Source organism: Cyclopterus lumpus, chromosome 1 (assembly GCF_009769545.1).
Source record: "Cyclopterus lumpus isolate fCycLum1 chromosome 1, fCycLum1.pri, whole genome shotgun sequence".
NCBI classification, from domain to species: Eukaryota; Metazoa; Chordata; class Actinopteri; order Perciformes; family Cyclopteridae; genus Cyclopterus; species Cyclopterus lumpus.
Window position 1 is genome coordinate 16587432 of NC_046966.1, and position 26467 is coordinate 16613898.

General features: G+C 39.4%; 3 protein-coding genes across 3 annotated transcripts; 2 read left to right on the forward strand and 1 right to left on the reverse strand.

Moving 5' to 3' along the window:
- Positions 1-980: 980 nt before the first annotated feature.
- Positions 981-7987, reverse strand: glb1 (galactosidase, beta 1). The gene is made up of 16 exons (XM_034544160.1): positions 7799-7987; positions 7202-7371; positions 6480-6630; positions 5946-6006; positions 5758-5852; positions 5487-5667; positions 4895-4953; positions 4684-4805; positions 4378-4418; positions 4163-4275; positions 3906-3980; positions 3706-3795; positions 3488-3601; positions 2938-3069; positions 2482-2715; positions 981-1665 (listed from the first exon to the last, which is right to left on the reverse strand). The coding sequence occupies exons 1-16, from the start codon at positions 7862-7864 to the stop codon at positions 1411-1413; spliced, it is 1959 nt and encodes a 652-aa protein (XP_034400051.1). The 5' UTR covers positions 7865-7987; the 3' UTR covers positions 981-1410.
- A 2262-nt stretch (positions 7988-10249) lies between these two features.
- LOC117733736 (arachidonate 12-lipoxygenase, 12R-type-like) lies at positions 10250-16418 on the forward strand. Its single transcript, XM_034537579.1, has 15 exons — positions 10250-10314; positions 10460-10628; positions 10989-11193; positions 11326-11407; positions 11532-11654; positions 11759-11862; positions 12216-12382; positions 12512-12655; positions 13623-13826; positions 14004-14090; positions 14326-14495; positions 14955-15076; positions 15555-15655; positions 15755-15925; positions 16109-16418. Exons 2-15 carry the CDS (start codon positions 10485-10487, stop codon positions 16286-16288), a joined length of 2004 nt encoding a protein of 667 aa, XP_034393470.1. The 5' UTR covers positions 10250-10314; positions 10460-10484; the 3' UTR covers positions 16289-16418.
- A 698-nt stretch (positions 16419-17116) lies between these two features.
- ccdc86 (coiled-coil domain containing 86) lies at positions 17117-19726 on the forward strand. The gene is made up of 4 exons (XM_034545790.1): positions 17117-17761; positions 18721-18850; positions 18943-19017; positions 19234-19726. The coding sequence occupies exons 1-4, from the start codon at positions 17217-17219 to the stop codon at positions 19384-19386; spliced, it is 903 nt and encodes a 300-aa protein (XP_034401681.1). The 5' UTR covers positions 17117-17216; the 3' UTR covers positions 19387-19726.
- The last annotated feature ends 6741 nt before the right edge of the window (positions 19727-26467 follow it).

Sequence of the window (26467 nt, forward strand, 5' to 3'; positions counted from 1 at the left end):
TATAAATACAAATAAAAATACACATTTCAAAGACGACATAAAAAATACCTGTAACACTTTAGAAGATGATTATTATTTAAATTAAAATCCAACATTCCAGCCTTACTTATTATCTATCTACCTGTTGGACAGATTAAATTGGCCATACAAAAATGCCAAGTAATGTAGAAATAGTGTCACTATCGCATAGTTTGTCCTCTTGATGAGTTTATTGCTCAGTACCGATCTTGGTCTCACTTGTTTAAAAAAGCACATTTAAAGAGTCCTTATAAAAACACATTTGTAATATGTTGTGTTTATTTGGGGGGAAAACGTCTAATTTATTGTTATGTTCGATTTTCTTGGATTAATTGTTAAAGGGATGTTTGTAATGGAGGCAACATGGATTCAGTCTTAGATTTTCACTCCTGTTTTCATCTTTGCTGCATCACTAAAACTTCATACATGGAAAAACGAGAAAAAAGTTTGAAAGTTGTTACGGACGCCTTGAAGTTATAATCTCTTCGTGAATTCTAGGATCTTAACTTTAAAATGTGACACATTTAATGGTTCCAGCTGTTTAAATAAGTGTAATGTTCCAGTCATGTTAACGTATGTCTGTTGGCGAGACAAAAGAAACCTGCTCACCTGTTCGTGATCCAGTTATTTGTACAAATAAGATGATCCTTAATTTGCAGTCTTCATCCCCATGGTCTCTGTTTTCTATCAATATTAAGAAATGATTTTGTGCTCACGCGGCAATAAATATTTCCCCTTGGAAAATAAAGGAACAATTAATGCAATGTTTGTCTTCCAGTAAAGGTAATAATTAATATTATTTCCCAAGCTTCCTAGAAAATAATTTTAATTAATTAATTTTAAAACATAGTTTTATATTATACATCTTTGCAACAAGACTATAAGATATATCTATCTTATAGTGGTAAATACATATATCCAACAAGCATATAGTCACATAATAAGAAAAGGGGCCATTGGAGTATTATCCAATCATATGTTTATGTTATGTTCCAAAAGCCCAAATGCTCAACAAGCATTAAATCAGAGTACATACAACAAATATTTCAAAGCTAATAGAAGCTACATGTCAGCAGTCCCACAATGCATCTGTTGTTGTAGACAGTATTTTCCTGCAGATTCAGTGAGGTAGAGACACCCACAGTTGATGTGATGGTTAAATACATTATTTGGCTAAAAACACCATCTTCACATTTCATAAAGACAAATTCAATCACTGATGTGACACAAATCAACCTTTCCTTCATATATTCCAGCTTTTTTTTTTTCTTCTTTTTTTTTTTTAAATCACGCATACATCGAGTTCACACACGTGCAGATTTGAGTTTTGTACATCGGCAAATAGAATAGTGCAAATTGATTCCTTTTGTGGAGCAGGAAGTTCCCTTAATATCACAACAAATCATCTTTAATGAAAAGCCTCCTTTCCCATTTGTAGTCGGACTGGACTGTTGCATTCAGGATGGGGGTGGCAGTAAACTCCACACTGCATGGCCCTGAGCTGCAGGGAGCTTCTTCCAGCTCCAGAACAGTCACATTGTTGGGTGCAGCAGTGCTGAGTATGTTGGCAGGGACAAAAAGTGTCACCTGAGGGCCTCGGGTTGGCCAGTAACGTCCGAGGTTGAAGCCATTAATCCAAACTTGCCCCTGAAAAGCAAAGGACAAGAACTGAGTAATTAGTCGACAGTATTAGCATTGCGTTTGAGGAATACGTCCTTCATGACATTACAAAAACACACAAAACCTTCAGAGATTATTTGATTGAGCCATGCCAGAGAACATCTTGACAGGATACACTCAAACAACATGTATTGTATGAGTCCTATTAGTTCTGCCACATTTAGAGGACGGCTGCAGATGAAGATTATTTTTATTTATTTATTCTAATTTTGTATTAATTAAAAATGTAAATAAATCAGGCTGATATGTTCAATTATGAGACTCTTCAACTTTTTAATATGATGAGAATAAACTTGACACCTGGCATTACTTTATAGGGCTACAACCAACAATTATTGTTGATCATACTTTTAAATAGCTGATTATTCGTTTAAAGTGTAAAATGGAAATAGTGAAACATTTTTAGTTTCCAGAATACAAGGTGTGTGCAAATTCCTTGTTTTTTTACAAATACCAAGAGATTCAATTTACAAGATTATACAGCAGAGAAAAGCAAATCTACACATTTGAGAAGCTGAAAACAGCTCCTTTGTTATTGTTGCTTGATATGACTTAAACAATAAAACCATTATCAACAGGTTTTTTTTCAGTTGTCTCGTTAACGAACAACATAATCATTTGAAAATTATTATTATGAACCTGGGGTCATTAACATTTTTACCACGAACAATCAGGGTTTATTTATGATGCTCAATTCATATTGTGCAGATTTTTTTTTTTTTAAATGTAAAAGGGCAAAATAACATAAATTCTAACAAATCCAGAAACGCTTGGGTGACTTGCCTTCTTCCATTTGGGCAGCTTGATGTAGGTGTCCTGGGGGAGGTCTGGGATGCTGTCAGGAATGATGAAGCTTCCCTTGTAGAAGGCTGGCAGGGAGAGAGCAGGAGGCGGAGGTGGGTCTGTTGGTTTCGTTTCACCGAGAAGACCCTGACTGACTGCGTCATCGATGCTGAGGCTGTACATGGTCCAGCCAGTGAGCGTATCCTTCCCCAGAGTCATGTTGGACACCAGGCCCTGTGCAGTGCAAAGAAATCAGACGGGAGGAGCAGACAACTGTTTGTTGGAAATTGGTTAGAAGTTTTACTTCCTAGAAAGTGTGAAATTCAAATACAAAATAGAATTTTGTTGCACTTAAATCTAAATCTTAAAATATTTAATGCTTGTAAAACCTGAAAAATAAAATCTATTAAAGCCGTGTGATATCTATAAGTCTTTAAAAAGTAGTTGAAAATAAACCTTAAAGTCATTGATGTTCTTTCCATAGTTGATTCGGCCCATGTTCTCCACCAGTAAGTCCACCTGACTGCCAGCTTTCCCAGTCACGTTGATAGTTATGACTTTATTCCTTTCAAGAATCCCCACAGCCACCTTGAAGAAATCAGCATGAAGAAATGAAGAAATCAGCATGATTAAATGAAGAAATCAGCATGATTAAATCAGAAATAGCTAACGAGAACTAGGCATCATGTTTCCATTTTCCTATACCAGTGTGGATACGATAGACGGCGAAACAATATTTGTTGTTCTATATCTTACTATGAAAAATGCAAATCTTTTTTTTTTCTTTACATTTACACAAAAGTAGCTCACGTTCTCAAGAGTTCAATGTGGTCTTAACACATGCAACCGTACAAGAACTGCTGCTAATCTAAAATTAGTCAAATGATGATGGTGCTTTTGACGTATTTCAGATTGTACAAATGTAGCATACAGTTTAACTCAATTAGTGATGAGCAATGACAACAAAAGGCAAGTGTAGTTTCTGGGAAGAAGCAATCAGACTCACCCCGTCCACGGACACATACGCTCTATCATGGACGCCGTTCAGTGGAGATGACAGTGGAGTTGGTGTGTTGCAGTTAACAGGTAGAGTGGTCCTGTAGAGGACATAACCAAATGCCTAAAAGGACAAATAGGAAAGAGACATTTTACACACAAAAAAAAAAAAAAGTAATATGTAAAAATAGTCGGTTTTTTTTCATGACATAAAACAGAAAAGGATACCTGGTTCAGTTCAATGAAAGTCTGAGGATATTTGCTTTTGACGGGGCCAGAGAGAGACAGTGTTTCTAAGGCATCGGATAGCGTCTGGAGCTGTGGTGGCACAGGGTTGCTTTTTACTATTTATTCTTTATGCTTTAAATCATGTAACAAAAAGTCTTTCAATGGTGAGTTCATAGCAACAGTGTCCACTGCCTGCTTACCTTTTTCATCCCAACAGTCCCATATGCGTACTTTGGAGTTGTGGGTGGTATTGGTCCCGCTGGTATCTTATGGTACTATTGTGAAAAAATAGACACGTTCTTCCAGATGATATATACTCCACTGTACATAATAAGTAAAAAATAAATAAAAATGTAACACTTGTTGATGTGACAATTTCATAATTCCATTACATTGTATGCAAAACAGCTGAAGCGATACTCAAAAAAGGTAGTGAGGCCTGCACTCGTGTTCTTACCATTTTGATCACCTCTTGAATAGCAAAGTACTTCTCCGTGAGGTCTCCTGCTTCCGTGAGCGGGGCATCGTAGTCGTAGCTTGTGGGCTGTGCGCCGTATGGATCGTTGGCCCCTAGAGATAGAGAGGCAATCAGAGGGACCCCGGTGGCATTGCTGTAAGTCACTTGAAATGATCATGTCTTCTCATCAAACTAGTCTGTTGAAGTGCACTCACCATTCCAGTATCCAAAGTTTGTCCCTCCTATGAACATGTATCTGTGGGGAGAGAAATTAAAGTGAAATGTAGACAGAAATAAAAGCACAAATAACTTTCAACTTCAAGAACAAGACGTGAGCTCCTTGCCTCTTAGTCATTATCTCTCTTTAAGAAAATGTATTTACAGATGTCAATTATGTAACTAGTAACCAATTATACTGGTAACTAGTTACATATTGTGATGGTGGCCATATAGTCATCATCATAATAATATATGTTGTGTAATTGTACATGCCTTCAGTGTCATTAAATCTGTTGACTCACAGGTTGACGTTTGCTCCCACAGCAAGCATCTCGTTGAGGGTCTTTGCCACGATGGCAGACGACACAACAGAGTGGGCGGACCCCCAGTGATCCAGCCAGCCAGTGTAAAACTCAGAGTTCACCTGTTCACACAGCAGGAAACGCCATGAGTGCCTGAGGAAAAACTGCAGTGTGGTTTAAAATCACAAACTGTTTCGAGGGAAATACTTGCCAAAGGTCCACGAGGTTCAGCGTGTCTCTGTGCATCAAAGGCAGCGGTTACATTTGAACCTAACGGGATCAAAACACAAAGACAAGCTCATGAGTAAAGAAGCTATTTGAGCAACTTCCTCATCCCTGCTGACTAATCTAACACATGACAGAACGTAAATGTGGAGGAGAAAGAAAGAAGAAAATGGTTGAATTACTGTAAATTATTGTGTAATGCATTTATTCTCAAGTTGCTTTTACAATACTGATACTGCAGTGTCCGACCTATTGTCACAGCATCTGGAAGAAATAGCCCAGTGGCTTAAAAACTTGTGTTTGACACTTAATATCAAAAGACAGGGTTCTAATGTATTTCTTCGGGAAAATATATAACACCTAAACTAGATGTTAAGATGCCCTTCTAGTGATGTGCTACATGCAGTAGCCAAGAATACTGGTATACCTTGCATTGGGAAAACATGGATATTGTATTTGTCCCTCCCTAATAAACATGAATTGAAAAAAAACACTTTACTGAACCTTTAACCAACAATCAATATTTATTGTAAATTGCATTGTACTGATTAGTACAATGCAGTACTCCCGACACATACCTGGCCCAAAGTCAACAGTAGCGTAGAGACCTTGTATTGAGCCACACTTGAGGAAGCTGAGCCCAGCTCCATCTGTGGTAAAGAGCACCACCTCCTCACCAAGGTGAGACCGGAACAGCTTCGTCAGGTGGCGCATGTAGTTGTAGTCACAGGCAAAATAACTGCCGTATTCATTCTCCACCTACCAAACACAGCCACAGCAGGGGGGAAATCTTATTTTTCCTCATGGAATCAAGTACTAGTAATGAAAAGTAATGCATGCAAGACTCACCTGTACAGTGATGATAGGACCACCGTTCTGGTAGAGAAAAGGCTTCATCATTGGCAGTAACTTCCCCATCCACTCATCTACTGCTGTGATGTAATCTGTCACAAGGCAAATACTTATAGCGTTGTATACTGCAGCATGCAACCACGACTATGTGTCTATCATTCATCCTGTTTTTCTTTGATTCTCACCTTGATCTGAGGAGCGCAGCACAATGTCTTTCTTGTTGAGCAGCCAGGCAGGCAGCCCACCCTGTTTGACAAAGTAACAAACAATGGCAAAAGGCTTTTAGTGCAATTTTTAAATGGCCAACCAACGATGCAAAAATAAAGTTATATTGTATGTGCCTAGGTTATTATAGGATTGATTTATGATTTATGTACGCATCACTGTTCAAGCAGCAGTTTACTGCTTCAGCTGGTTGACGTTGAGATAATTTAGTAGATTATTCACTGTTGGGGAGTTCAGCCTATAATAGCATTATATGTGAGAAGTTGACCAGATGGTTTGCATGGATACTCTTGATCTGTAAAGTTATTTGTCAATACAGCTGTCAAATAAATGTAGTTGTGTAAAAAGTTTTCATGTGAAATGTTTCAAAGTATAAACAAGTATAAGATGGAAAAAACTGAAGAATCAAATATGTCCTGTATTTCTTTCTTCTTGAATCGTCTCTAAATATCATTAAAAAACTCCAAATGTATTTACTGACCACCGGCACTCACCATGTCCCACTCTGCACATATGTAGGGTCCAGGCCGAAGGATGACCACTAAACCTATGTCTTGAGCCAGCTGAAGGAAATATTCCACATCTCTGTCTCCACTAAAATTGTACCGGCCCGGAAAGTCTTCGTGGTAGTTCCAGGGAATGTACCTTCAACGTGAATGAAGTCTCAGTATTATCCAAACAAGCACTTATGTGTAATGGTTTCACTTCATTACAGCTGCAACAAACACAACTAAGTAATTCGTTGTTTTCTTCTGTAAAATGTCATAAAATGATGATAAATGTCAATCCCAACTATTAAAGCCAAAGGTTGCACCTTAAAAATATATTGCTTTGCCCGTCCAGCAGTCCAAATCCCAAAGATATTTAGTTTACAATCATAGAAGACTAAGAAAATATTCACATTTTGTGAGCTAGGGTCAGATAATTATTGCATTTATTTCTAAGAAAATTATTTTTGAACGAGTAATCGTCATTTAAGATCGATACATAATCATTTATTCACATCACTACACTGCAACCGCTGACAAATGATGCCAATTGGGTAGAATGACTGCAGCTCAGCCACATCAAAACTTCAAGCAAACAAATTCTCTGAATTAAAAAAACCTTCCTCCATGATTACTTTTTTGTATTGAAAGCCATTTGAAACATGGCACAGTCTGAAACAACAAACCAAATGTAGAGCAGGAAGATGGTGACACACAAGTAAACGTACGTCTGGACGGCATTCAGTCCTGCCATGTACATCTTGAGCAGTCGGTCCTTCCAGTAGACTCGGGGGATCCGACTGTAATGGATGCTTCCTGATATGTAGCGAAACTCTTCTCCATCTTTCCGAAAGCAGTCCTTCTGGTAATCCAGGCTGAATGAACCAGGGGCCCCGAGCTGCAGGTCAACACATCATAATATAATTCACAATGAGTCCGTTTATATTGTTTTCCTTTATGTGGTTGAAGTGCCATGTTTTATGATGTAGGGCTGACATCTCAGCTGACTTTTACAAACAAGCAAACACGAGCCCGATTTAACCCAACTTTGCCGTCATCGAGCCTTTAGCTCTATCAATAAGCATCAACAACTCACATTGAGATGCATGTTGTGTGTCTCGGTGCATTTAAAGAAATACACATTCATTTTGAGACCAAGTTCCAATCCTTTGTTTTTGAAATTTGGTAGCAGGGCTTTTATAAAGCCGGATACATTATCTGCATTGATCCGTTGTTAATGGTTGTGGAATGTGGCTGAATGTATAATAGCTCTTTCAATGTTGACAACAGGGTATAAAATCCCTCAAAAACTCATCGGTACTTACTGAATGTCCAAACTGCAGCAACAGCAACAGCAACAGCAACAGCATGCTTCCGAGTCTGACGAACATGATGAATCCTCGCGTCCGGTTTACGTATTACATGAAATGAATGCAGCTTTTCAAGCAACCGTGTTGACTTGGACACCGTCAGCTGCCCGTTCTCACTTCTCCGAGTACACTGTGATATTTTGAATGGTGTGGGAGCCTGAGTTGCGGAAGTGAAATCATGTGACGCTGCTGTGGTGTAAAAACGCGTTTTGATCAGTAGGTGGCGCGCTGGCAGTGTCGCGCTTTTTATTTATAGCGTTTGAGGCGAGATGATGTGTGAGGAATAGATAAACCTGCAAAACAAACTTTAAAACAACCTATGTTGAAAATAACAAATAGCCTACACATCTTATACACAAATGAAATAATAAGAAGCTACAGTGAAAGATTGATCAGAGAGAGAAATATGGTTTCAAATGACCAATAAATGAATAAGAGGAAATCTATCTATATCTGTCTATAAATATCCATATATATCTTCAAATGATCTCAGCATAAACAAAGTAAAACTATTATTGATGTGATGCCGTCTTTCACACATTTCGTCTTTGTTTAGTTTTTATTCAGAAAGCTCAGTCAGCCCAATCTGCTGTGATTGCTGTGATGGTTCTCATTCAGCTGACGTTGAGTGAGTGAGTGAATGAATGTCCATAAACAGGAATGTTTCCTGGTTCAAATGTTCATAACGTTTGCGCCACATGAATATTTCCAACTGTGGAAATGGAGCGTTGACAATTTTGTATAATCTAAACAGTATTTGTTGTGAATTGGTAAAACCGGAATATTAAGTCTTCACTAAGACGCAATCGCTCTATAATTTACAAAATATAATGCAATTAATTGAAGCATTTTTAAGCTTATTATATAAAGTTGTGTTGACAATATGAAGTGTTGTTTCAAACCTTAGAAATATTATATACTTAATACAAACTTTTATAGAGTTTCGTGAATGCCTCTGACAAATAAACTGAACCGTAACAGCTTCACAAAGGGAATTAATGGGATTTATTGAATAAACTTTACAACGTATTCCAGTAATAAATCTTCCAAGTAATGCAAATACAAACAATTTAGTTGAAATAATATTTCAGCTATACTGTACATACAGTACAATTTGGTTTTACTAACCTTTTTTGCATTATTGTGTGTTATGAATAACAACGGTGGTCTCAGGATCTTACCTCCTATTGTTTTAACAACAGAGGTGAGTGACCTGAACACAAACATTACACATTATATTATTGCAAAATAAAGCACCAATTCATTCAATCCATCATCATTTTGACAAAGGCACATTGAAAATGAGCACATTGTGATAAGGTAACCAAACAGCCCAACTGATCCCCTGAGTCCCTCTTGATTAGTCGTTGTTAATTCTTGTAGTTCCCTGTTAGTCTCTTGTGTCACTTTGCCGTTCTACCTGAGTTCCATGTTTGACCTTTTTCTTAGTAAAAGGAGCTTTTTGTTTCATGTTACCTGGACTCCTGCCAACTTCCTCTGCACCTGAGCTTCTGCCTCACCACACCTCGTGATAGACGTGACATTAAAACGTACTCGATACACTTTACATAGTAAAGACAAATGATAAAAACAACAACAAAGCAAGAAAGATGACAATAGTGAGAAACAAAATGAACAAACTAGTATCACAGGCTAAATGCAAATAGGATTTAAGTGCTGTTTTGAAACTCTTTATATGTCACACTTCTGCAGTGCAACTGCTCAACGTCCTTGTCATCCTTGTCAGGTGGTTTATTCATAACCTTACTTTCTCAAAATACACACAACACATGTACACAGAAGGAAGTCTTACCATTAAAGACTATTGCACATGTACATAAGATATAGCTTAAATGAGGTCAGGATCATAAGGACTATATGTCACGGATCGAAGACCAGGGACCCAAGCACAATGGACAAAACAGAGTAAGCAAATAATAATCCTTTACTGGAGTAACGGCAGGAACAGAACAGACAGAAACAGGGACACAGACTATGGAACGCTGGAGAACTTGGTCTCAAAACACAAGACAATCTGGCAGAGGACAAGTGAGGGAACCTAAGTAGTGAGTGACTAACGAGGGAATGGGCTGCAGGTGAGATGGGCGTGAGAACCAGGTGAAGGGAATGAAGGATGATCAGGTGTGAATGACCGGGTCTGAAATGACAAGAGAGTTAATAGACAAACAGATATAATGAAAACAACTATTAAAAGAAAGAAGGTGTGGAGCTGAACTGTTACACTATATCTATTAATGATTACAACAGGAAATGTTCCTCACAGGGGGAAACCCCCAGTTGTATTGAATGATAAACTATACTTACTTATTTACATTGTTTTGCATATCATTTACCTGAGCTGATTATAACAACTGAATGCACTCCCACAAAACTGTATAAAAAGAGGGATCAGTGGTGAGCAGCTCCCCAAAGGAACTTCGGTTTACATAGACTGGATTGTAATAAATAAGGTATCAAATAATAATTACATATGAGTAATTATAATAGCATTTGCCAATAGTCTTTTCATTGTAAGACCAGTATTTTAAAGTGTTTTAGTCTTACAGTTAACCTAAACAGTGCTGAGAATGGTTATTGTTTTTCTCCCCCAACCAGGATTCTTCTGCTTTCCAGTGTGAAAATGGTTCATTATAAAGTGACCATATACACTGGTAATATCGCCACGGCCGGCACCTTTAACAATGTCTCCATTAAGCTGGTGGGCACGAATGGGGAGAGCAAACGCACCAGGCTCAACGGGGCTTTCGCCTTCATCAAAGGAGCAGTAAGTCTGAAATATCCTTCTCTAAATGTATAACATACTGTCTCAACTTTACCAATATGAGATTATGGCACATTAAATATCAATTTAGATAAGCTGATGTAAACCTTCTTTAACTCAGACTCATATATGCAGCAACAGGATATGTGCTGCGCTGTAACTCTTTAACTTACGGCCACAAAGGTGACCAAAGCAACACAAAATCCCCGTAAATTAATATTTTATGCAGTGCCATAAACGTTTTATTTTGTGCACCATTCCACATTTAGCAGTGTATGCTAACTATCGGGTTGTTACAACTCGGTTCGTGGTTATCAAATATATTGTATGAATGTTTTCAACCCATTTCTGTCATTATTCCAGGTGTCCAGTTTCACCGTGTCCTGTCCTGTCTCCATTGGAAAGCTAGTCCTAATAGAGATAGATAAACCGCGTTTACTTCTCTTCTCTGAAGACTCTTGGTTCTCTGCCAAGGTGGAAGTAAAATCCCCTAAGGGTGACACCTACAACTTTCCCATCTACCACTGGATCACCGACAGTGAGGTGCACCGCTTCAGAGGTGCAACAGGTTTGTGTAAATTAGAGTGACCACGGAAGACATAAAAGAAGGAAAAGCTATTCTATAAGGAGGGTTGCGTAACTAACACGCTGTATTTATCAACAATGTATGTAAAACCTTGTTAATCTTTCTTTCTTTAAGCTCTGAGAGTCTTTGAAGACAACCATCCTCTTGGCAGGTACAGTCGGGAGCAGGAGCTGAAGCAACGAGAGGAAGACTATCGGTGAGCAATCAGAACTTGTACACTTTGTGACTTTATGCACCCCCAAAACTAACATACAATTACAATATAGCATGCTTGCCAAGTATATTATGCTTGAATACTCTGCTTATTCCCTATTTACTAGTTGGGATGTGTATCTCGAGGGAATACCCCACTGCATGAAGGCAGAAAGCCTTCTTTCTCTGCCTAATGAAGTCCGCTTCTCCTTCACCAAGGCCACAGAGTTTCTCTACACATTAGCCACTGCGTGAGCTCTTCACTTCTGTCAGATATCTATCTATGTAGCTGTACCTGGCTATGAAAATGATTTAAGGCATAATAATAAAGTTAATCTATGCTTTTATTTTCTAGGGCGGCTGAGCTGCAACTGAAAGGACTTACTGATTCCAAGGAGAACTGGCCTAATATTGAAGCTATCCATCATGTGTTCTGGTTCAAACGGACTGCCATATCAGGTAGTTTAATTAAATACTTGATGCTGTATGCATGATACATTCAATTGAACAAATTCAGATATTCAACTGTATTCCATGATGCTATCTAAAACTTATTAGAATTATTATTACTTATAGCTCAGTAAAATGGGAACAAAATTAATGTGTAATAGTATTTATTTGCATACAATAAAGACTTTGAAACAACTATAAACAGTGTCCCGTCATGTCTGGGACTGCCATCTGTGTCACACCTTGGTTTCCCATTTTCTCTGTTTCAATTGCAGTGTTTAGTTAAGCTGATAACTGATAGAGCAAGATTTTCTAGCACAAAGTTTAAAACAAAATAAAGGTAAATTCTGCTTTTTTCCTAGAATATGTCCATAATCATTGGAAGGAGGACGCTTTCTTTGGCTACCAGTTTCTAAACGGTGTCAACCCCATGTTGATCCAACGCTGCTCAACCCTGCCTGATACCTTTCCTGTCAGTGATGACATGGTCTCCCTCAGTGGTCAGTGTAGCTTGGCAGATGAAATGAAGGTATTCACCTTCATTTTGATTAATCTGAGAGTCAGATTTTGCTCCATGACGTGTTCAATTTGGAAATGCATGATGAATTTACACGTTTACTTAATATAGTCAATATTCATGCAATGCAATTAAATACAGAGAGGCAACATATTCCTGTGTGACTACAAGTGTTTGGATGGTCTGAAACCAAACATCGTCAGCGGGAAGACGCAGTACTTGATGGCTCCTCTGGTCCTGCTTCACCAAACACCTGATTATAAGCTTATGCCAATTGCTATTCAGGTGAGATTAACACTCATATAGCATACATCTCTGACTGTTATCATTTATAGGTGTTCCTTCTGATCTGTATGGCTCACTTCTGATTGTTAAATAAATTCCCACCTTTACCAAATAAATGAGAGAAAAAACATAACATGACAAGGAAAAAAATGAACTGAACTGAGCTGTTATATATGTTATGTCTCTCTCAGCTGTAATGACCAGAATACATGTTCTACTTACCCGGCCTGCGACTATGAATCCAAATGGCATGTATTCAGGGTTCCTTACGTAACACTTTTACTGTTACATGGTTGTCTCCCAAATCCCTTTTTGATTGCAAAATCGATCCATTTTGTTTCACTGCATCCGAGGAAGCGTTAGCTGGCTCACAGAGGCAACCCTCATTTGTCTTTACATGATGTTTCAGGAATGGTGGTGTAATTCAAATGTAAAGCTATGTTTATACTCGCGCTTGCCGCCGCAGACGGGGTGTGAGCTCCAAGCATGAACGGAGGAGTTTACATAATATTTTATCACAGCACTTGAATAAAAAGCAGCTTTGATTAATCAGAAACACATTTTATTGATATAGTTTTTTCTGCACGCTGCAATATTCTCCAAAACGTCAGAGGGCGTACAGACAAAATTAACTGTGAGGAATCAAAAAGACAACAAGTGTAAACCATAGACCAGGTGTAAGCCATAAACCAACCTCCACAATGACGAGGATTGTAATTATTTGTAAACTCATATCTCATTTTCATGGACTACTTTATTTGTACATGCCTTGTAAAGTAAATGCACATGCATTACAAAGAAAAGAAGTAAACAATTTGATTTGAATGGCAAGATATATACTCAAATTAAGATTTTGAAGACGACCTGTTTCTAAAGCTATTTTGTATGATCCTTTAACGTTATTGGCCACTACTGGTAATAGGTTGAATGAATTGAATTAACAACACCTCCCTTCCTTCTCCTACAGCTGAAGCAGACTCCAGCAGATGATAATCCCATCTTCTTTCCTACTGACTCTGAGTACGACTGGTTGATGGCCAAGATTTTTGTGAGAAGTGCAGATTTCAACGAGCATCAACTGAATGTTCACCTGCTGCGCACTCATTTGCTGGCTGAAGTCTTTGCAGTGTCACTGCTGCGCAACGTGCCCATGGTGCATCCGCTGTACAAGGTAACTGAAAGGGAGAAATACTTAACTTTGACTGTACTTAACTTTTACTTTCTTCCAAAGTTGATGAATCATAATGTTTTAGTGTATATATATATTCAAGTATTTCACACTGCCAAATGGTATAGAAGCATCAAGGTGTGTGCTTTGAAGTTAACAGAGTTTTCCTCTTTTCCTCAGCTCCTCGTACCTCACACTCGATACACTCTACAGATCAACTACTTAGCTCGAGATCTTCTAATATCTGAGGGTGGATTTTTCTTGAAGGTATATGAAATTAACAACATGCTCAGTAGGGACATAGTGTATGAAGCTGAGCAAATGTAATGTTTTAGGTAAGAGGGTGTCCAGGCATACATAACCAAGATCTTCTCTCTCAGATATGTGTTGTAATTAACTTATATTTGAGTATGGATAACTGAGGCTCATCAAGTTTATTCTATTATTCATCAAAGTTAAGTTTTTTCCACACCAATCATGTACACATTTGATTGTCTCCTAGAATGCAGCTTCTGGTGGAGAGGGTATGAGGACACTCCTGAAGAGATCACTGGCCTCAGTGACCTACAGCTCCCTCTGCATACCTGACGACATTGTTGCTCGAGGGCTGGAGGACGTTCACAACTTCTACTACAGGGATGATGGAATCAAGCTTTGGGATATCATCCACAGGTATTATAGGCAGTTTGCATTGTGTTGCATATTATTACAAAGTGATGTGATGTGTAGTTGCGATGCTAATGTGTGAATTATTCCAATTTAGAGGTGCTTATAAGTATATATTTGAACTATGAAGCAAGCCAGGCTAACTGTTTGCAGTCTTTATACTACGCTACCACCCGGTTTTAGAGCTATACTTAACGCGAGAGTGATATTGATCTTCTCATCTCACTATCAATAAGAAAGACAATTAGCAAGTTTTTAAAATGTCAAACTATTTATATATAATTGTGTGATCCACTTTGTTGAATAAGCTATATGCCCAAATTCCTAAAGAGAACAGAACTGATCATTGGAAAGAGATGGCCTTATGTTGTCTTACAAAATAATGTCTTAATACTGCAGTGAGTATAAAAAATGCATAATTCAACTGGGAATGTGTTTAACAGCACTTATCAACATTTCTCAAAGGTTTGTGCAGGGAGTGCTGAGCTTCTACTACAAGAATGACGCTGAGGTCCAGAAAGACTCTGAACTGCAGAAGTGGATTTTTGACATTTTTGAACATGGATTCCTTTCCAAAGAAAGCACAGGTGGGCTTTAAAGGGATTGTTTTGGGGGGTGTTGTTCCTTATTGGAAGCCAAAGTCAAAGGACAGAGGGTGTCATAGACTGCACAGATTGTAAAGACCCTTTAGGAAAATGTGTGACATTGGACTTTTTACTCTCTCAACATGGAGACAGCTGAGCCGGTAGCTAAAAGTGATAATCACAAACAACAGCAACAGAGCTAACATTGTTTACCTGGGGGGGAGGCTACACTTCCTCGATGACACCGCAGGGTCAAGGCGGCGTTATTAGGCTAACTGCCATATGAGCGCAGTGCAGAGCAGCAACCTTGAGCTAACCAGCTAAACACTGAGAAGCTTGGATTACAATACGCAGAGAGGGAGAGCCATTAGCCTAGTATATCATTACATTAAAAAATGGTTACTTACTGCTATATTGAGTCTCTGAATCTAGAGTAGTACACAACCTTTAGGTAACGCACTTTATTCCCGCTAATTCTCAGGAATTCCCCAGAGCTTTACCACCGTGGCTGAGTTTGTCAAGTTTGTCACCATGGCGATCTTCACTTGCTCAGGACAGCACTCGGCTGTGAACACTGGACAGGTAAGGGCCTTTTAATTCAATTATAATAATGCTGTTTTTGTGGAATTTCTAATTACTGATACGGCATGGATTCTAAAAATATTAATTCATTCGTCGCAGTTTGACTACGGTGGCTGGATGCCCAACGCTCCCACCACGATGCAACTTTCTCCACCAACAAGAAAGGGGACAACAAGTGAAGCCACGATGCTGCAGACATTGCCTAACAAGGGCACAGCAGCACAAGGAATGGCCGTCATGTGGCTACTTAGCAAGCAATCCTCTGACCTCGTAAGTGTCCAAAACGTCATGAAAATAAAATGGCAAATCACATTTCTGTTTGAGTTGAGCCATGATGTCATTACAACAAAAATACCCTCCTCAAGCCACTGGGAAATCCTTGTCACTTCCTAGTCTTTTACCAATAGTTTATGTTTGATAAACATGTTTTAAATGTATTATTGATGTCATCAGGTCCCTCTCGGCCAGTACCCACACCACCATTTTAGTGAGAAGATTCCCTGCACGCTGATAAAGGATTTTCAAGCAAGTCTTCAAGAGTTAAGTGCAGCCATCAAAGGCAGAAACAAGAATCTGGAGGTCCCATACACATACCTGGATCCAAGAGAGGTAGAAAATAGTGTGGCCATTTGAATATCAAAAGATGTGACTTTTCACAGCTGTTTTCCAAATTCAGCTTCATAAACAAGAACTTATCAGACGTAGCAAAGTATGCTTTATGTCGTAGAAGAAAGGAGTTTTCTTTCACCATAGAAAGAGATATTGCTTCAATGGTCCTGTGCTGCACGAGGGAGTTGTTTCTGTCTGCCCGAAGAATATTCTTTTCTCTCTCTACAAATTTTTAGCCACAGAGTGAAACGTGAAACTGCACTTTCATCTCTGAGTTGTGTTCCTCCCATGCCACATAATAAAGAATTGATTCATACTCTATTGGGTGTTTTTCCTCTCTAAAAAATTAAAAATACATGACAAAGAAATATGTAATTGAAAATGTCTTGTAAAAAATAAACAATTCAGATTGTTGCTGACTGAATTCTTTGATTTATAGAATGGGTTTGTATGCAATTTTTTTGCGATATTTTCATCAATGGCTATTCTAGATCTGGTTTGTTCCCAACAGGTGATTATTCATTTTGATTATTTTATTTTATTATGTTTTATTTTATTTTATTCCAGATGGTCTTTTCTTTCTTGTATTATATTCTAAACATTTTAAATGTAAAGTATTGAAACCAAATATGTTCAAGTTACTAGAACTTCTACTAATCTTTGTGTCTTTTTTTGCTGCTGATATTGTGGCTAATTTGGCTTGGAGTTGACCTCGGCGATTGTCTGAACTTAATGGTTCACTTCTATTGATCAACAAATAAAAGAGATACAGTAGTAGTACAGGAAGTATGCAGTTCACCCTCCAAACCAGTAGACGGGGATCACGCGCTGCTACGTTGTTTACCATCCGCCATAGACGCGGAAGTAAAGCAAGTACACAACGCTGGCTGTGGTCACACGTGGGTACGCAAGTTTCTCAGAGTAATGTGGTTTGGCCAGCTTAATTAGAATCATGTCGAAGAGGCAGACAGCCATGCTAGAAGAAAATACTGCTTCTGGAGTGGGACTCGAGAAGAAAGAAGTCCAGGATCCACCGCCGGAGACCAGGCGGACCCGCAGCGGCCGCAAAGTGCGCACTCCTGCAGCACTTATGGACTCCGAAGCCCCAGTGAGGACCCCCAGCCGGAGGACCAGGAGTTCCGTCCTCCAGGAGCTCTCGATTGTAGAAAAGAAAAACACGGAGGAAGCCGGGCAGAAACTCGAGAGTCTGACCGAGGAGAAGCTCGACATCCCGGTCGATCCGGAGTCGGTGGTCGTGCCCTTGTCAGAGCAAGCGGAGCCGCACGCGCAGGCTGCAGCAGATACAGACGGAGGCGCCGTTAACGGCAGCGCAGACGGGCTTCTGTCCCGGCCTGCAACAGCAGAAACTGCGCCCAAGAGTATAGCCGCCCCAAAGAAGAAGAAGCCTCGTTTGGGTTCAAGTGGAAACCAAGGTCCGGTCATTCCGCTGGGAAAACCCAAATCCGGCCGCGTGTGGAAGGACCGCAACAAGCAGAGGTGAGGATAACGTTAGTGTTACTGAGGAAGTACCGGAGCCACGTTACATTTAATCAAGTGGCTCACTCTCATTTAAGTCGAATTTGATGCGACATTATATTTTTACTCTTACAGTTCAGAGGTAAATGTGGGCCTTTTTACGCCACTATATATATATTTAAGAGCGTTAGTTACTAAGTACTTTTCATATAACACAAGCAAGTACTGCTTGCATATTACTCCATGATACAATAATATAACACTGACGGAATACGTGTTACTAAAACCATCATTTTACTTTTAAGTTGAGAGTTTAGTTAAGAATTACGGTGTTTGGAGAACTTAATTCCAAGGCTATGTACACCCTTAACAGGGAACCATTAGGAGATGGGTATTGGATACATCCCTAACAGATTAAGTCATACATCTGTAATATTGGTTTTAAAATATAAATGAGGGTTGAGTATCAAACCTCACTTATGAAAGCATTATGTTAGCAGTACATATCAAATATCACTTGTTTAAAGTTGGATTTTTTAAATCTATTATTGGATTAGTTATATTACTGAATCGTAATTTTATTTAGTTTAAGTTCTTTTATAGCAGTTTGTGTGAAAGTAACATGTAACACAGATGACAGTCGGTGTATTTCCCTGAATGGAAAAAAAATAATTGTAGAAAAAATATAATTTTTTATTATATTTTTTTATAATTTTTTTTTTTACCAAAAGTCCAGGAGCATCAAACACATTTCCAACAATACTATTATAAAAGTAGATTGTGACTCGGCCATGACATAACAATAAATGCTGTATTTGTCGGTGTCTTTGTTTCCGTACAAGTGACATTGGTCACTCAACAAACTCGTCCTTTTAGGGCCACAGTTGTCCCTGGCCTTGAGTTACCGTACATCTAAATGATTTCAGCCTACAGTCTCTTGTATTATCTATAAATATGCTGTATCTGATTTTGTCTTTCAGGTTCTCCGCACTGGTAAGAGACAAACCGTTGTGCTCTTCTTGGGAAAAGAAGATGGAGGCCAAACGGGAGAAGGACCTGGTGAAACGGTATACCTTGCAGCTTAAAGACGACAAAGTCAAACAGAGAGAGGTATGCTAAAGCCGAGTGGTGATTTAACCCTTGAAATGTTTAAGTATTTGCACCGCTTTACATATTATATTTTATGTTTCCGGGCTTTATAGGATAAGAGGAAAAGGAGAGAGGACAACTTGAAACGTCGCGCAGAGAACGAACGCAAGTCAGAGATTGTGCAAGTGGTATGTAACTGTTATTCACACTAAAAGTTCTAGGAGACTTGCCTTATTGTATAAGATAATACTTTTGGACAAGTTCAGGGTGCATACAAAAAGAACGTTGGCACCGGCAGAGCTTATATCTCATTATTCTACCACTTTCTATCAAGCTTATTTTGTTGTTTTGATATTGGAGATTGACCTTTTTGTTTATAATCGCCTGTCTCTTTTGTATCACAGATCACAAACACAACAAAGATCAAGAGGATGAAGAAGAAACAGCTCAGGAAAATTGAGAAGAGAGACACGCTGGCTCTGCTGCAGAAGACTCAGAAGCAGCGTGTAAAAGCCAAAGTGCAAAAAAGTCAGAAGGTTGATCCAGATTTGACCTAAAGACTGAGATAATAATAATAATAAAAAAACAAGGAACCCGTTCAGAACTTGGCCTACATGTTTTACATGTGGATGACTGAAATGCAGCAAGCACATTTGTATGGGAGTTAAAATAGCTAAAATTAATTTTGCACAATAGATGAGATTGCTGCTCAGTTCACCACTGGGGTGACCATCAACATGCAGTTAAGAATCAACATCTGATTTTTTTTTGGCATACGTATCCTATTATTGCTTTTTCATTTGTTCTGTTAATTTCTCAAAGCCTGTAAAACATCACACATGACCAATTTTTGTTTAATGTTCTATATGGATTACAATTAAAATCATTGTTTATCAACTTGTCATTGATGGCCATGAAATACAAGTTAAGATAACGGGAAGTTATGAGTTTAAAGTATGTGCCATTAGAACAACAATACAAAGATAGGTATTTTTCAGTTGAGGCGTTGAGAGTATTGTCATTTTAGGTTGCGGTGAGGAACTTTTAACTCATAACAGTAAGTGTATTACTGGTGCCTCTAAATGATCTACATAAATATCTGAGACCATCAACAAGAAGTTTTTCTAAAAGGTTTATTAGGAGCTACAGGAGCAGAGCCTCGCTTCTCTACCGGTGCCTCGGGGAAGCTGACACCATACAGCTTAGTCGTGGCCATATTACTGGGCCCACAGGAGGGACGGTGGCCCAGGAGGACCAGGACGAAGTGGGGTCGACTGTCGGACCTACTGCAGTGAAATGAGGTTTTCTAAAGGGTGCTTAGAAACACATGGAAAACTGCTTTTATCCAGAGAAACTGCCCAAATGAAAGTTCCATGTACTAACTTTAAATGCAATTAATAAATGGCATGGAACGTAAATAAAAACAAATGTGCTTTGTGAGTGACAACCCATACGTCTTTGGTTTATTTATTTACAGTACATCACTGATAACTGATACGATCAAAGGTATCCAGGATATACATAAAGGATCATGTGTTGAGTTTGTTTTGTCAACTTCTGTTTCCAAAGTCAAGAACTTATAACATTATTTTTAAATGTGATGCTGAGAAATCAATTTGAGCTGAAACAATTTGATTTATCAATTGAGAGAAAATTAATTTAATTGTTTTTTCATTTATCCATATATTCACAGGCCTCTCAAATTTGAGGTTTAGACCCTTTTCTTATATACATTGCTGTTCAAATGTTTGGGGTCACTCGCCACCAAAGCTTTGTCCACTAGCGGGTGTCAAACTCCTTTTCCACATCAGCATCATGGCTGCCCTCAAAGGGCCGGTTGTAACCGTAACACTATAATTGTAACTACTCCCGAACATATTATTAAATAACTGTCTGCATTTGTTTATTGTTTCTTCAAGTGTAACAATATTGTACATACATATAGATGTAAAAATATATGTAAGCAAATTTCTCTGTTATAACATAAATCCATTTAATTTAGGGTTAAGAAACCCACATCACTCTATCAAAGATCAAACGCACGTTATTATTTTTGTCACAGTTGAGAAGGACATAACTCTGGCCCAACAAATAATTGTGTGGGACAGATGTGGTCTGGGGCAGTGGTTCTCCACTGGTCTGGCTGCGGGACCCAGCTTTATAAATTGAGGAACATTTTCAACTTCTCAAATTGATTTAATGAAAAGATGGTGCAGTTTGAACCCGAGATAGTACAGAATATCACAGTATATACACGAAAAAAAGAAATTAGTTAGAAATATTCCCTTTTACACTCAATTAAAACCCCCAAAGTGCATCATATGGACAGTAGGTAATACAACATGCATAACAATTCAGTAACGTTAGCCTTTTAAAAAAAATTACTACTTTCATGCACAAACATGAAATAAAAAAGTCCAACTACTGAGAAGTAGTTTTAAAAAATGCGTCTCCAGAGGCCGGATACGAGGCAGGCTCGCTGTCGGATGTGTGTGCTGCAGGATTGGTGGTCGAATCAGAGCTGACAGGGGATGAGGATGCGCTCATGGAACGGCGGCTGGCATATTCTCTCTGCCACAGTGACTCTGAGCTGCAGCTGGTGCAACGTGAGGATCGTGAGAAATTGGGGACCGTGAGACCGCCTCGCAGACACCTGAGGGGGTCGTCACTCTGCCTCATGAAACTATGGAATGAATTCAACCATCTGTCAGTCATTGATGGTTTGTTATGCAGGACTATACTCTCTGCAGCAGGGTAGAGGCACGTTCAGGTGGTGATCCCCTCATCTCTGATGCAAGGGCTTCTTCAGCAGCTGCATGGGGGCCCAGCTGACAGACCTACTATTGGCCCTTCATGTTAAGAGACATTAGACAATGGTGTGAGCAGTGCAGAGCCTGCCAAAACTGCAGTGCCCCAGTTCCCAGGCAGCGAGCTCTCATGGGAGGGTCCCAGGTCAGTCGTCCTCTACAGCGGGTGGCTGCCGATATCCTCGAGCTGCCTGTAACTTCACAGGGGAACAGATATATATTGGTGGTTGAGGACTATTTCACCAGCTTTGTTAACCTGTATGCGCTGCTCAATCTGACTGCTCACGCAGTGGCTCGCTGCCTGTTCGATGACTATGTGCTAGTGCATGGGATCCCTGAGGTCCTGCACAGCGACCAAGGCCGACAATTTGAGGCAGAGGTGATTCAGAGCTTCTGCAAGTTGTTAGGTATCAAAAAGACACGCACTCCTGCTTACAACCCCAAATCAGACGGTATGGTGGAGCATTATAACCAGACTTTGATTGATCAGCTGGCGAAGATGCTGCTTTCGCATGGAGGTGAATGGGATGATTATGTGAAGCAGGCGGTATTCGCCTACAACACATCCAGACATGCCAGCACTCGTTTGACCCCTTTCTTCCTCATGCACAGACGCGAGGCACGAGTTCCAGCTGATGTTCTTATTCCTAACAGGGTTGATATGTCTCAGGGCTCTGGAGTTGTGTGGCAGAGCCTGACCCTGTACAGTCCCGCGGGGGTCGTGTAGTGCGTTTACCATCGCACCTTCAACAATATGTTCTGTTTTGACTGTTGGGTTGCCACCTGGGATGTTAGTTAGTTAAGTAAGTTAGCCGTTATATTTGTTCTGAAGCATACGGTGTCATGTTTTGTTGTTCGCCTTGCTATTTTGGGTGCCATTTATAGTTTGGTTTACTCACGTTTGCTATGTTCATTTGTTGTTTTCTCTCGTTAATTTGAGATTGTGTGTTGTTTTCTTTGTGTTTGCTGGTGGGGACGTATGTAACAGACTCTCATGTGTTTTGTATTGGAGATGATTTATCCCTTCAGGGTTGCCGTAGAGAAAGAAGTAGCTGGAATTGGGGGTTACAAATAAAAAAAGAGGGAAGCCGTAAACTGAACGGCATGTCTGGTCTCCCGACTCCGTTTATTAACAGGTTATAAGTGCACCTCACACACAAACCTAGAACGCTCGGTTACAGAAGGAATCACCCGTCATTGGTCAAATTGATTGGAAGTTTAGCATCAAAAGGTGTGGATTTAAAAAGGAAAAAGTTCCTGTTTTTGTGTGCAAGTGCACAACAATGCCTGTAAAAAGATGGATTATGAACAGGGAGACAGCAAGTGCGATTACTGACAGTATCAAGCGTGCAGACATTTTATGAAATTGTACATGTACAATTGTTGCTTAAGGAATTAAAAAGAAAAAAAGAAACTGACAAGCTGAGTGGGTGGAGCCACATTTCCTGGGAACACCCATTGTTGTTTCAACAGGTCAGCTGCCATAAATCTTATTTTTGCTTTTAGTTGAGTCAACTCAGCCACCGTTCTCTGTATACATCCTTCGAGCAACCTCTACTTATTTGTTTATCATTTATTTTATTTATGTAGGATTTCACTGGTTTTGAAACAAACAGGAACAAAATATACTCTTTCCAAATAAATACTTTTATAGTCATTTACAACAATCGGCTAAAATAATGAAAATAAATCATGCTTTTTAATATAGTTTTAAACTATTCATCAAAACGTTTTGAAATACAAGTTGAATAATATCTCCACTTCTCCTATGTAGTTAGGTGTCGGTAGGTGCCACGAGCTGCCACTGCCAAAAGTTGTCACAGGAGTGCCACTACTAGTCAGATACTTGCCACCAGTAGTCAGATATACATATTATGGTATATAAGTGTAATATATTATGAAGTGAAATGTATATTGTGAAACAATATTCAGTAAAGTACAGCAGTAATGCATATTGTAAGTATTAACACGGCAATAAGACAATATTCAGTATAGTACAGCATTAATGCATATTGTAAGTATTAAGTCTACAATAAGACACACATTATCTATCTGTACATGTGGGTATTGACAAAAGAAAAAAAACACATAAAATTCATACTATGATCATAAAACTGCAGATGACCTTCAATCAGGGGGTTGGTGGTTCAATCCCCGCCCTAGTCGATGTGTCCTTGAGCAAGACACTTAACCCTGAATTGTTCCCTGTAGCTGTTCTACAGTGTATGAATGTAACATGATTGTAAGTCGCTTTGGATAAAAGCGTCAGCTACATGACATGTAATGTAATAATGTAATAACAAAAATGGGTGTTCCCAGGAAATGTGGCTCCACCCACTCAGCTTGTCAGCTTCTTGACAGGTGTCGAATAAGTGCTACATGCTTGACTTGCTGCTGTCCTGACACCTGCCACAGACCTGCCACAACAGATGCCACAGACTTGACACAGAGTTGTCCTGACACCTGACTGACGCCTGCCACACACTTGCCAAGGAGGAGTTCGACCTTACTGTAAACAGGTGAGTTAATATTAACAGCTATTCTTAAAACATCACAATATAAATAGAAGGTTTGTATCGGGTTAGCAGTATTGGAATTGGATCAATGAATATCAGATGGAATAAAAAATATGGACAAACAAATCATAGTGTAAAATCCAGAAGACTGCTTAGGGACTGGTTGTAGGAATCCACTAAGTCAGTGCCAGAGAAGAAGTCGGTAGAGCCAGAGGAGAGAAGTTGAAGGTCCAGAGCCAGAGCATCCATGTTAATGTTTTTCAGATGTCTGAAATGGATATGCCGCGTGGGTTTGGTGTGGGGAGAAGGAAAGGGCAACTCCATTGATATTATTTTGTGGTCAGACACACCAAGATCGTAAACCAGTAGGTTGGTGATGGGGGCGGAGTTTGTGAGGACCAGGTCGAGTATGTGTCCCCTTGAGTGTGTAGGGACATCAACATGTTGTTGTAGGTTGAGGGAGTCCAGTAGCTGAACGAAATCAGCAATGGAGTGACATGAAGGGGTGTCGACATGAATGTTTAAATCTCCCAGGATTATGGTATTGATGTAGTGCAGAGCGTTGTGAGGAGATCAGACATTTCCGGGATAAAAGTGGAGTTGGGTTTAGGGGGCCGGTAGATGAGGAGAACAGTCATGGGAAAGGGGGGCTTACATTTAAAGGCAAGACACTCACAAGATGTTGTTGTGGGCAGCGGGATGGGGGACAGCTCCAGATCCTGTCGGTGGATTACTGCTAGGCCACCACCACAGCCAGTGCTGCGTGCTACCTCCAGGTAACTGTAACCGGGGGAACAGCTAGGCTTCATTAAGGGCAGAGTAAACCTCTGTTGATGCCAGGTTTCAGTTAGGCACATTAAGTCCAGTCCTTTCTCCCTGATGTGTTCTTCAATCAGGGTGGATTTATTGCTGATGGATTGAGCATTGATAGTTTAATTTTGACCAACGAATGTGGGATGAATCTCTGTATACGTCTCAGAACACTGAAATCCGCTCCACGCAGACTGGAATCCCCTCCATGAATGTCATCCAACCCAGTGCGCCGGGATCTCGACCATAGAGACGAGATGCTTGTAGCAGAGCAGCTTGGCTGGTTATGGAAAATTAAATTTTCGACCGGAGCCTCTGTGAATGTAACGAGGGCGGTGTAGAAGACCAAGCTCGTTGATGATGGGGATGTTGCGGGTTTTAGTCGGCGGAGTTGTGAGATAGAATAGCAGAAAGCCATGCTGACCAACGAAGGGTGTTGCCTCGCCACGCTGGCTGCTAGCCCGAATGCTTCTAGGTGGAAACTAAAATTTAAAGTCTCAGAAGGAGAAGCGGCGAACAAACAACGCCAACGTCAATATCTTTGCGTGTCGTTATGCTAAGCTAACCACACACTGTGTTTGTGTAGCGTCAACTAATCGTTTCAGCTGTACTTGTTGTGTTTAATTTATAACAAAACATCATATTTTAGAAACTCTTAATACTCTTCGATCAAACCTTTCAAATGAAAGGACAATATTTCTCTCTGAATTTTAGTAGTAGGAGTAGAATTATGAACTGTCATGAAAAGAAAATACTTAAATCAATTACAACAACCTATAATGTTTACTTAAGTACATTACACTACTTAGATTAGACTTTACTTTATTCATCCCCTGGGAGAAATTACGTGAAGCAGCAGCAAACATGTTTACAAATCTACAATACAATAAAAATACAATACAATACAATAAAATTAAAATAAAATAGCAGGGCATATTACATTTTACTGACTTACATTACAGTGGTTATTGGCCATTTTTATTTTTTATTTTCTCAAAGTCATTTATAAACCTTCTGTATGAGGCTGAGATCATCACAAGGACATGAATGTACCAGAATCATGGAATAATAATGCCTTGTTAATAATCGTCGGTGGACACAGGTAACTCTATGCATCTATGTAAAGGAATGCATCACAGGACACTGGTTTCAGTCATGACATTGTAAGTTTCACCCCAAAACAACAGAGTAAACCTGAGAAGCAGGTTGCGTACAAACAACACCCTGCTTTTTCCTCACCTTTATGCTGATTCCACGTCTTAAAAAAGGCATTCATTGGTAAAGTGCACACTACTTCTTTGTGTCACAAGGAGAAACAGCTCCTTCAGTTCATCATCAACCTGTTTGCTTTGTAAATCCTTTCAGTTGCAGTAGAGTGATATGACGTCTTTTAAAACACATGAATAACCGTGCCGTTTGTTAAAGTGAGGTGACTGGTTTAGAAGGAATGACCATCCTTCAATCAGGTTAAAGCTGGGTGCCTTTCATGTCATGATGCATGTCGG

Excerpts from the sequence above, each read along its gene's own strand:
- glb1 (XM_034544160.1), bottom strand. The coding sequence starts at position 7,864 with ATGTTCGTCAGACTCGGAAGCATGCTGTTGCTGTTGCTGTTGCTGTTG. Across the intron at positions 4,954-5,486 it reads TACTGTTGACTTTGGGCCAG|GTTCAAATGTAACCGCTGCC; the intron begins GTATGTGTCGGG and ends TGATCCCGTTAG. Across the intron at positions 3,796-3,905 it reads GGACTGTTGGGATGAAAAAG|CTCCAGACGCTATCCGATGC; the intron begins GTAAGCAGGCAG and ends GTGCCACCACAG.
- LOC117733736 (XM_034537579.1), top strand. The coding sequence starts at position 10,485 with ATGGTTCATTATAAAGTGACCATATACACTGGTAATATCGCCACGGCC. Across the intron at positions 10,629-10,988 it reads TCGCCTTCATCAAAGGAGCA|GTGTCCAGTTTCACCGTGTC; the intron begins GTAAGTCTGAAA and ends TCATTATTCCAG. Across the intron at positions 15,656-15,754 it reads CGGCTGTGAACACTGGACAG|TTTGACTACGGTGGCTGGAT; the intron begins GTAAGGGCCTTT and ends CATTCGTCGCAG.
- ccdc86 (XM_034545790.1), top strand. The coding sequence starts at position 17,217 with ATGTCGAAGAGGCAGACAGCCATGCTAGAAGAAAATACTGCTTCTGGA. Across the intron at positions 17,762-18,720 it reads AAGGACCGCAACAAGCAGAG|GTTCTCCGCACTGGTAAGAG; the intron begins GTGAGGATAACG and ends TTTGTCTTTCAG. Across the intron at positions 18,851-18,942 it reads ACAAAGTCAAACAGAGAGAG|GATAAGAGGAAAAGGAGAGA; the intron begins GTATGCTAAAGC and ends CGGGCTTTATAG.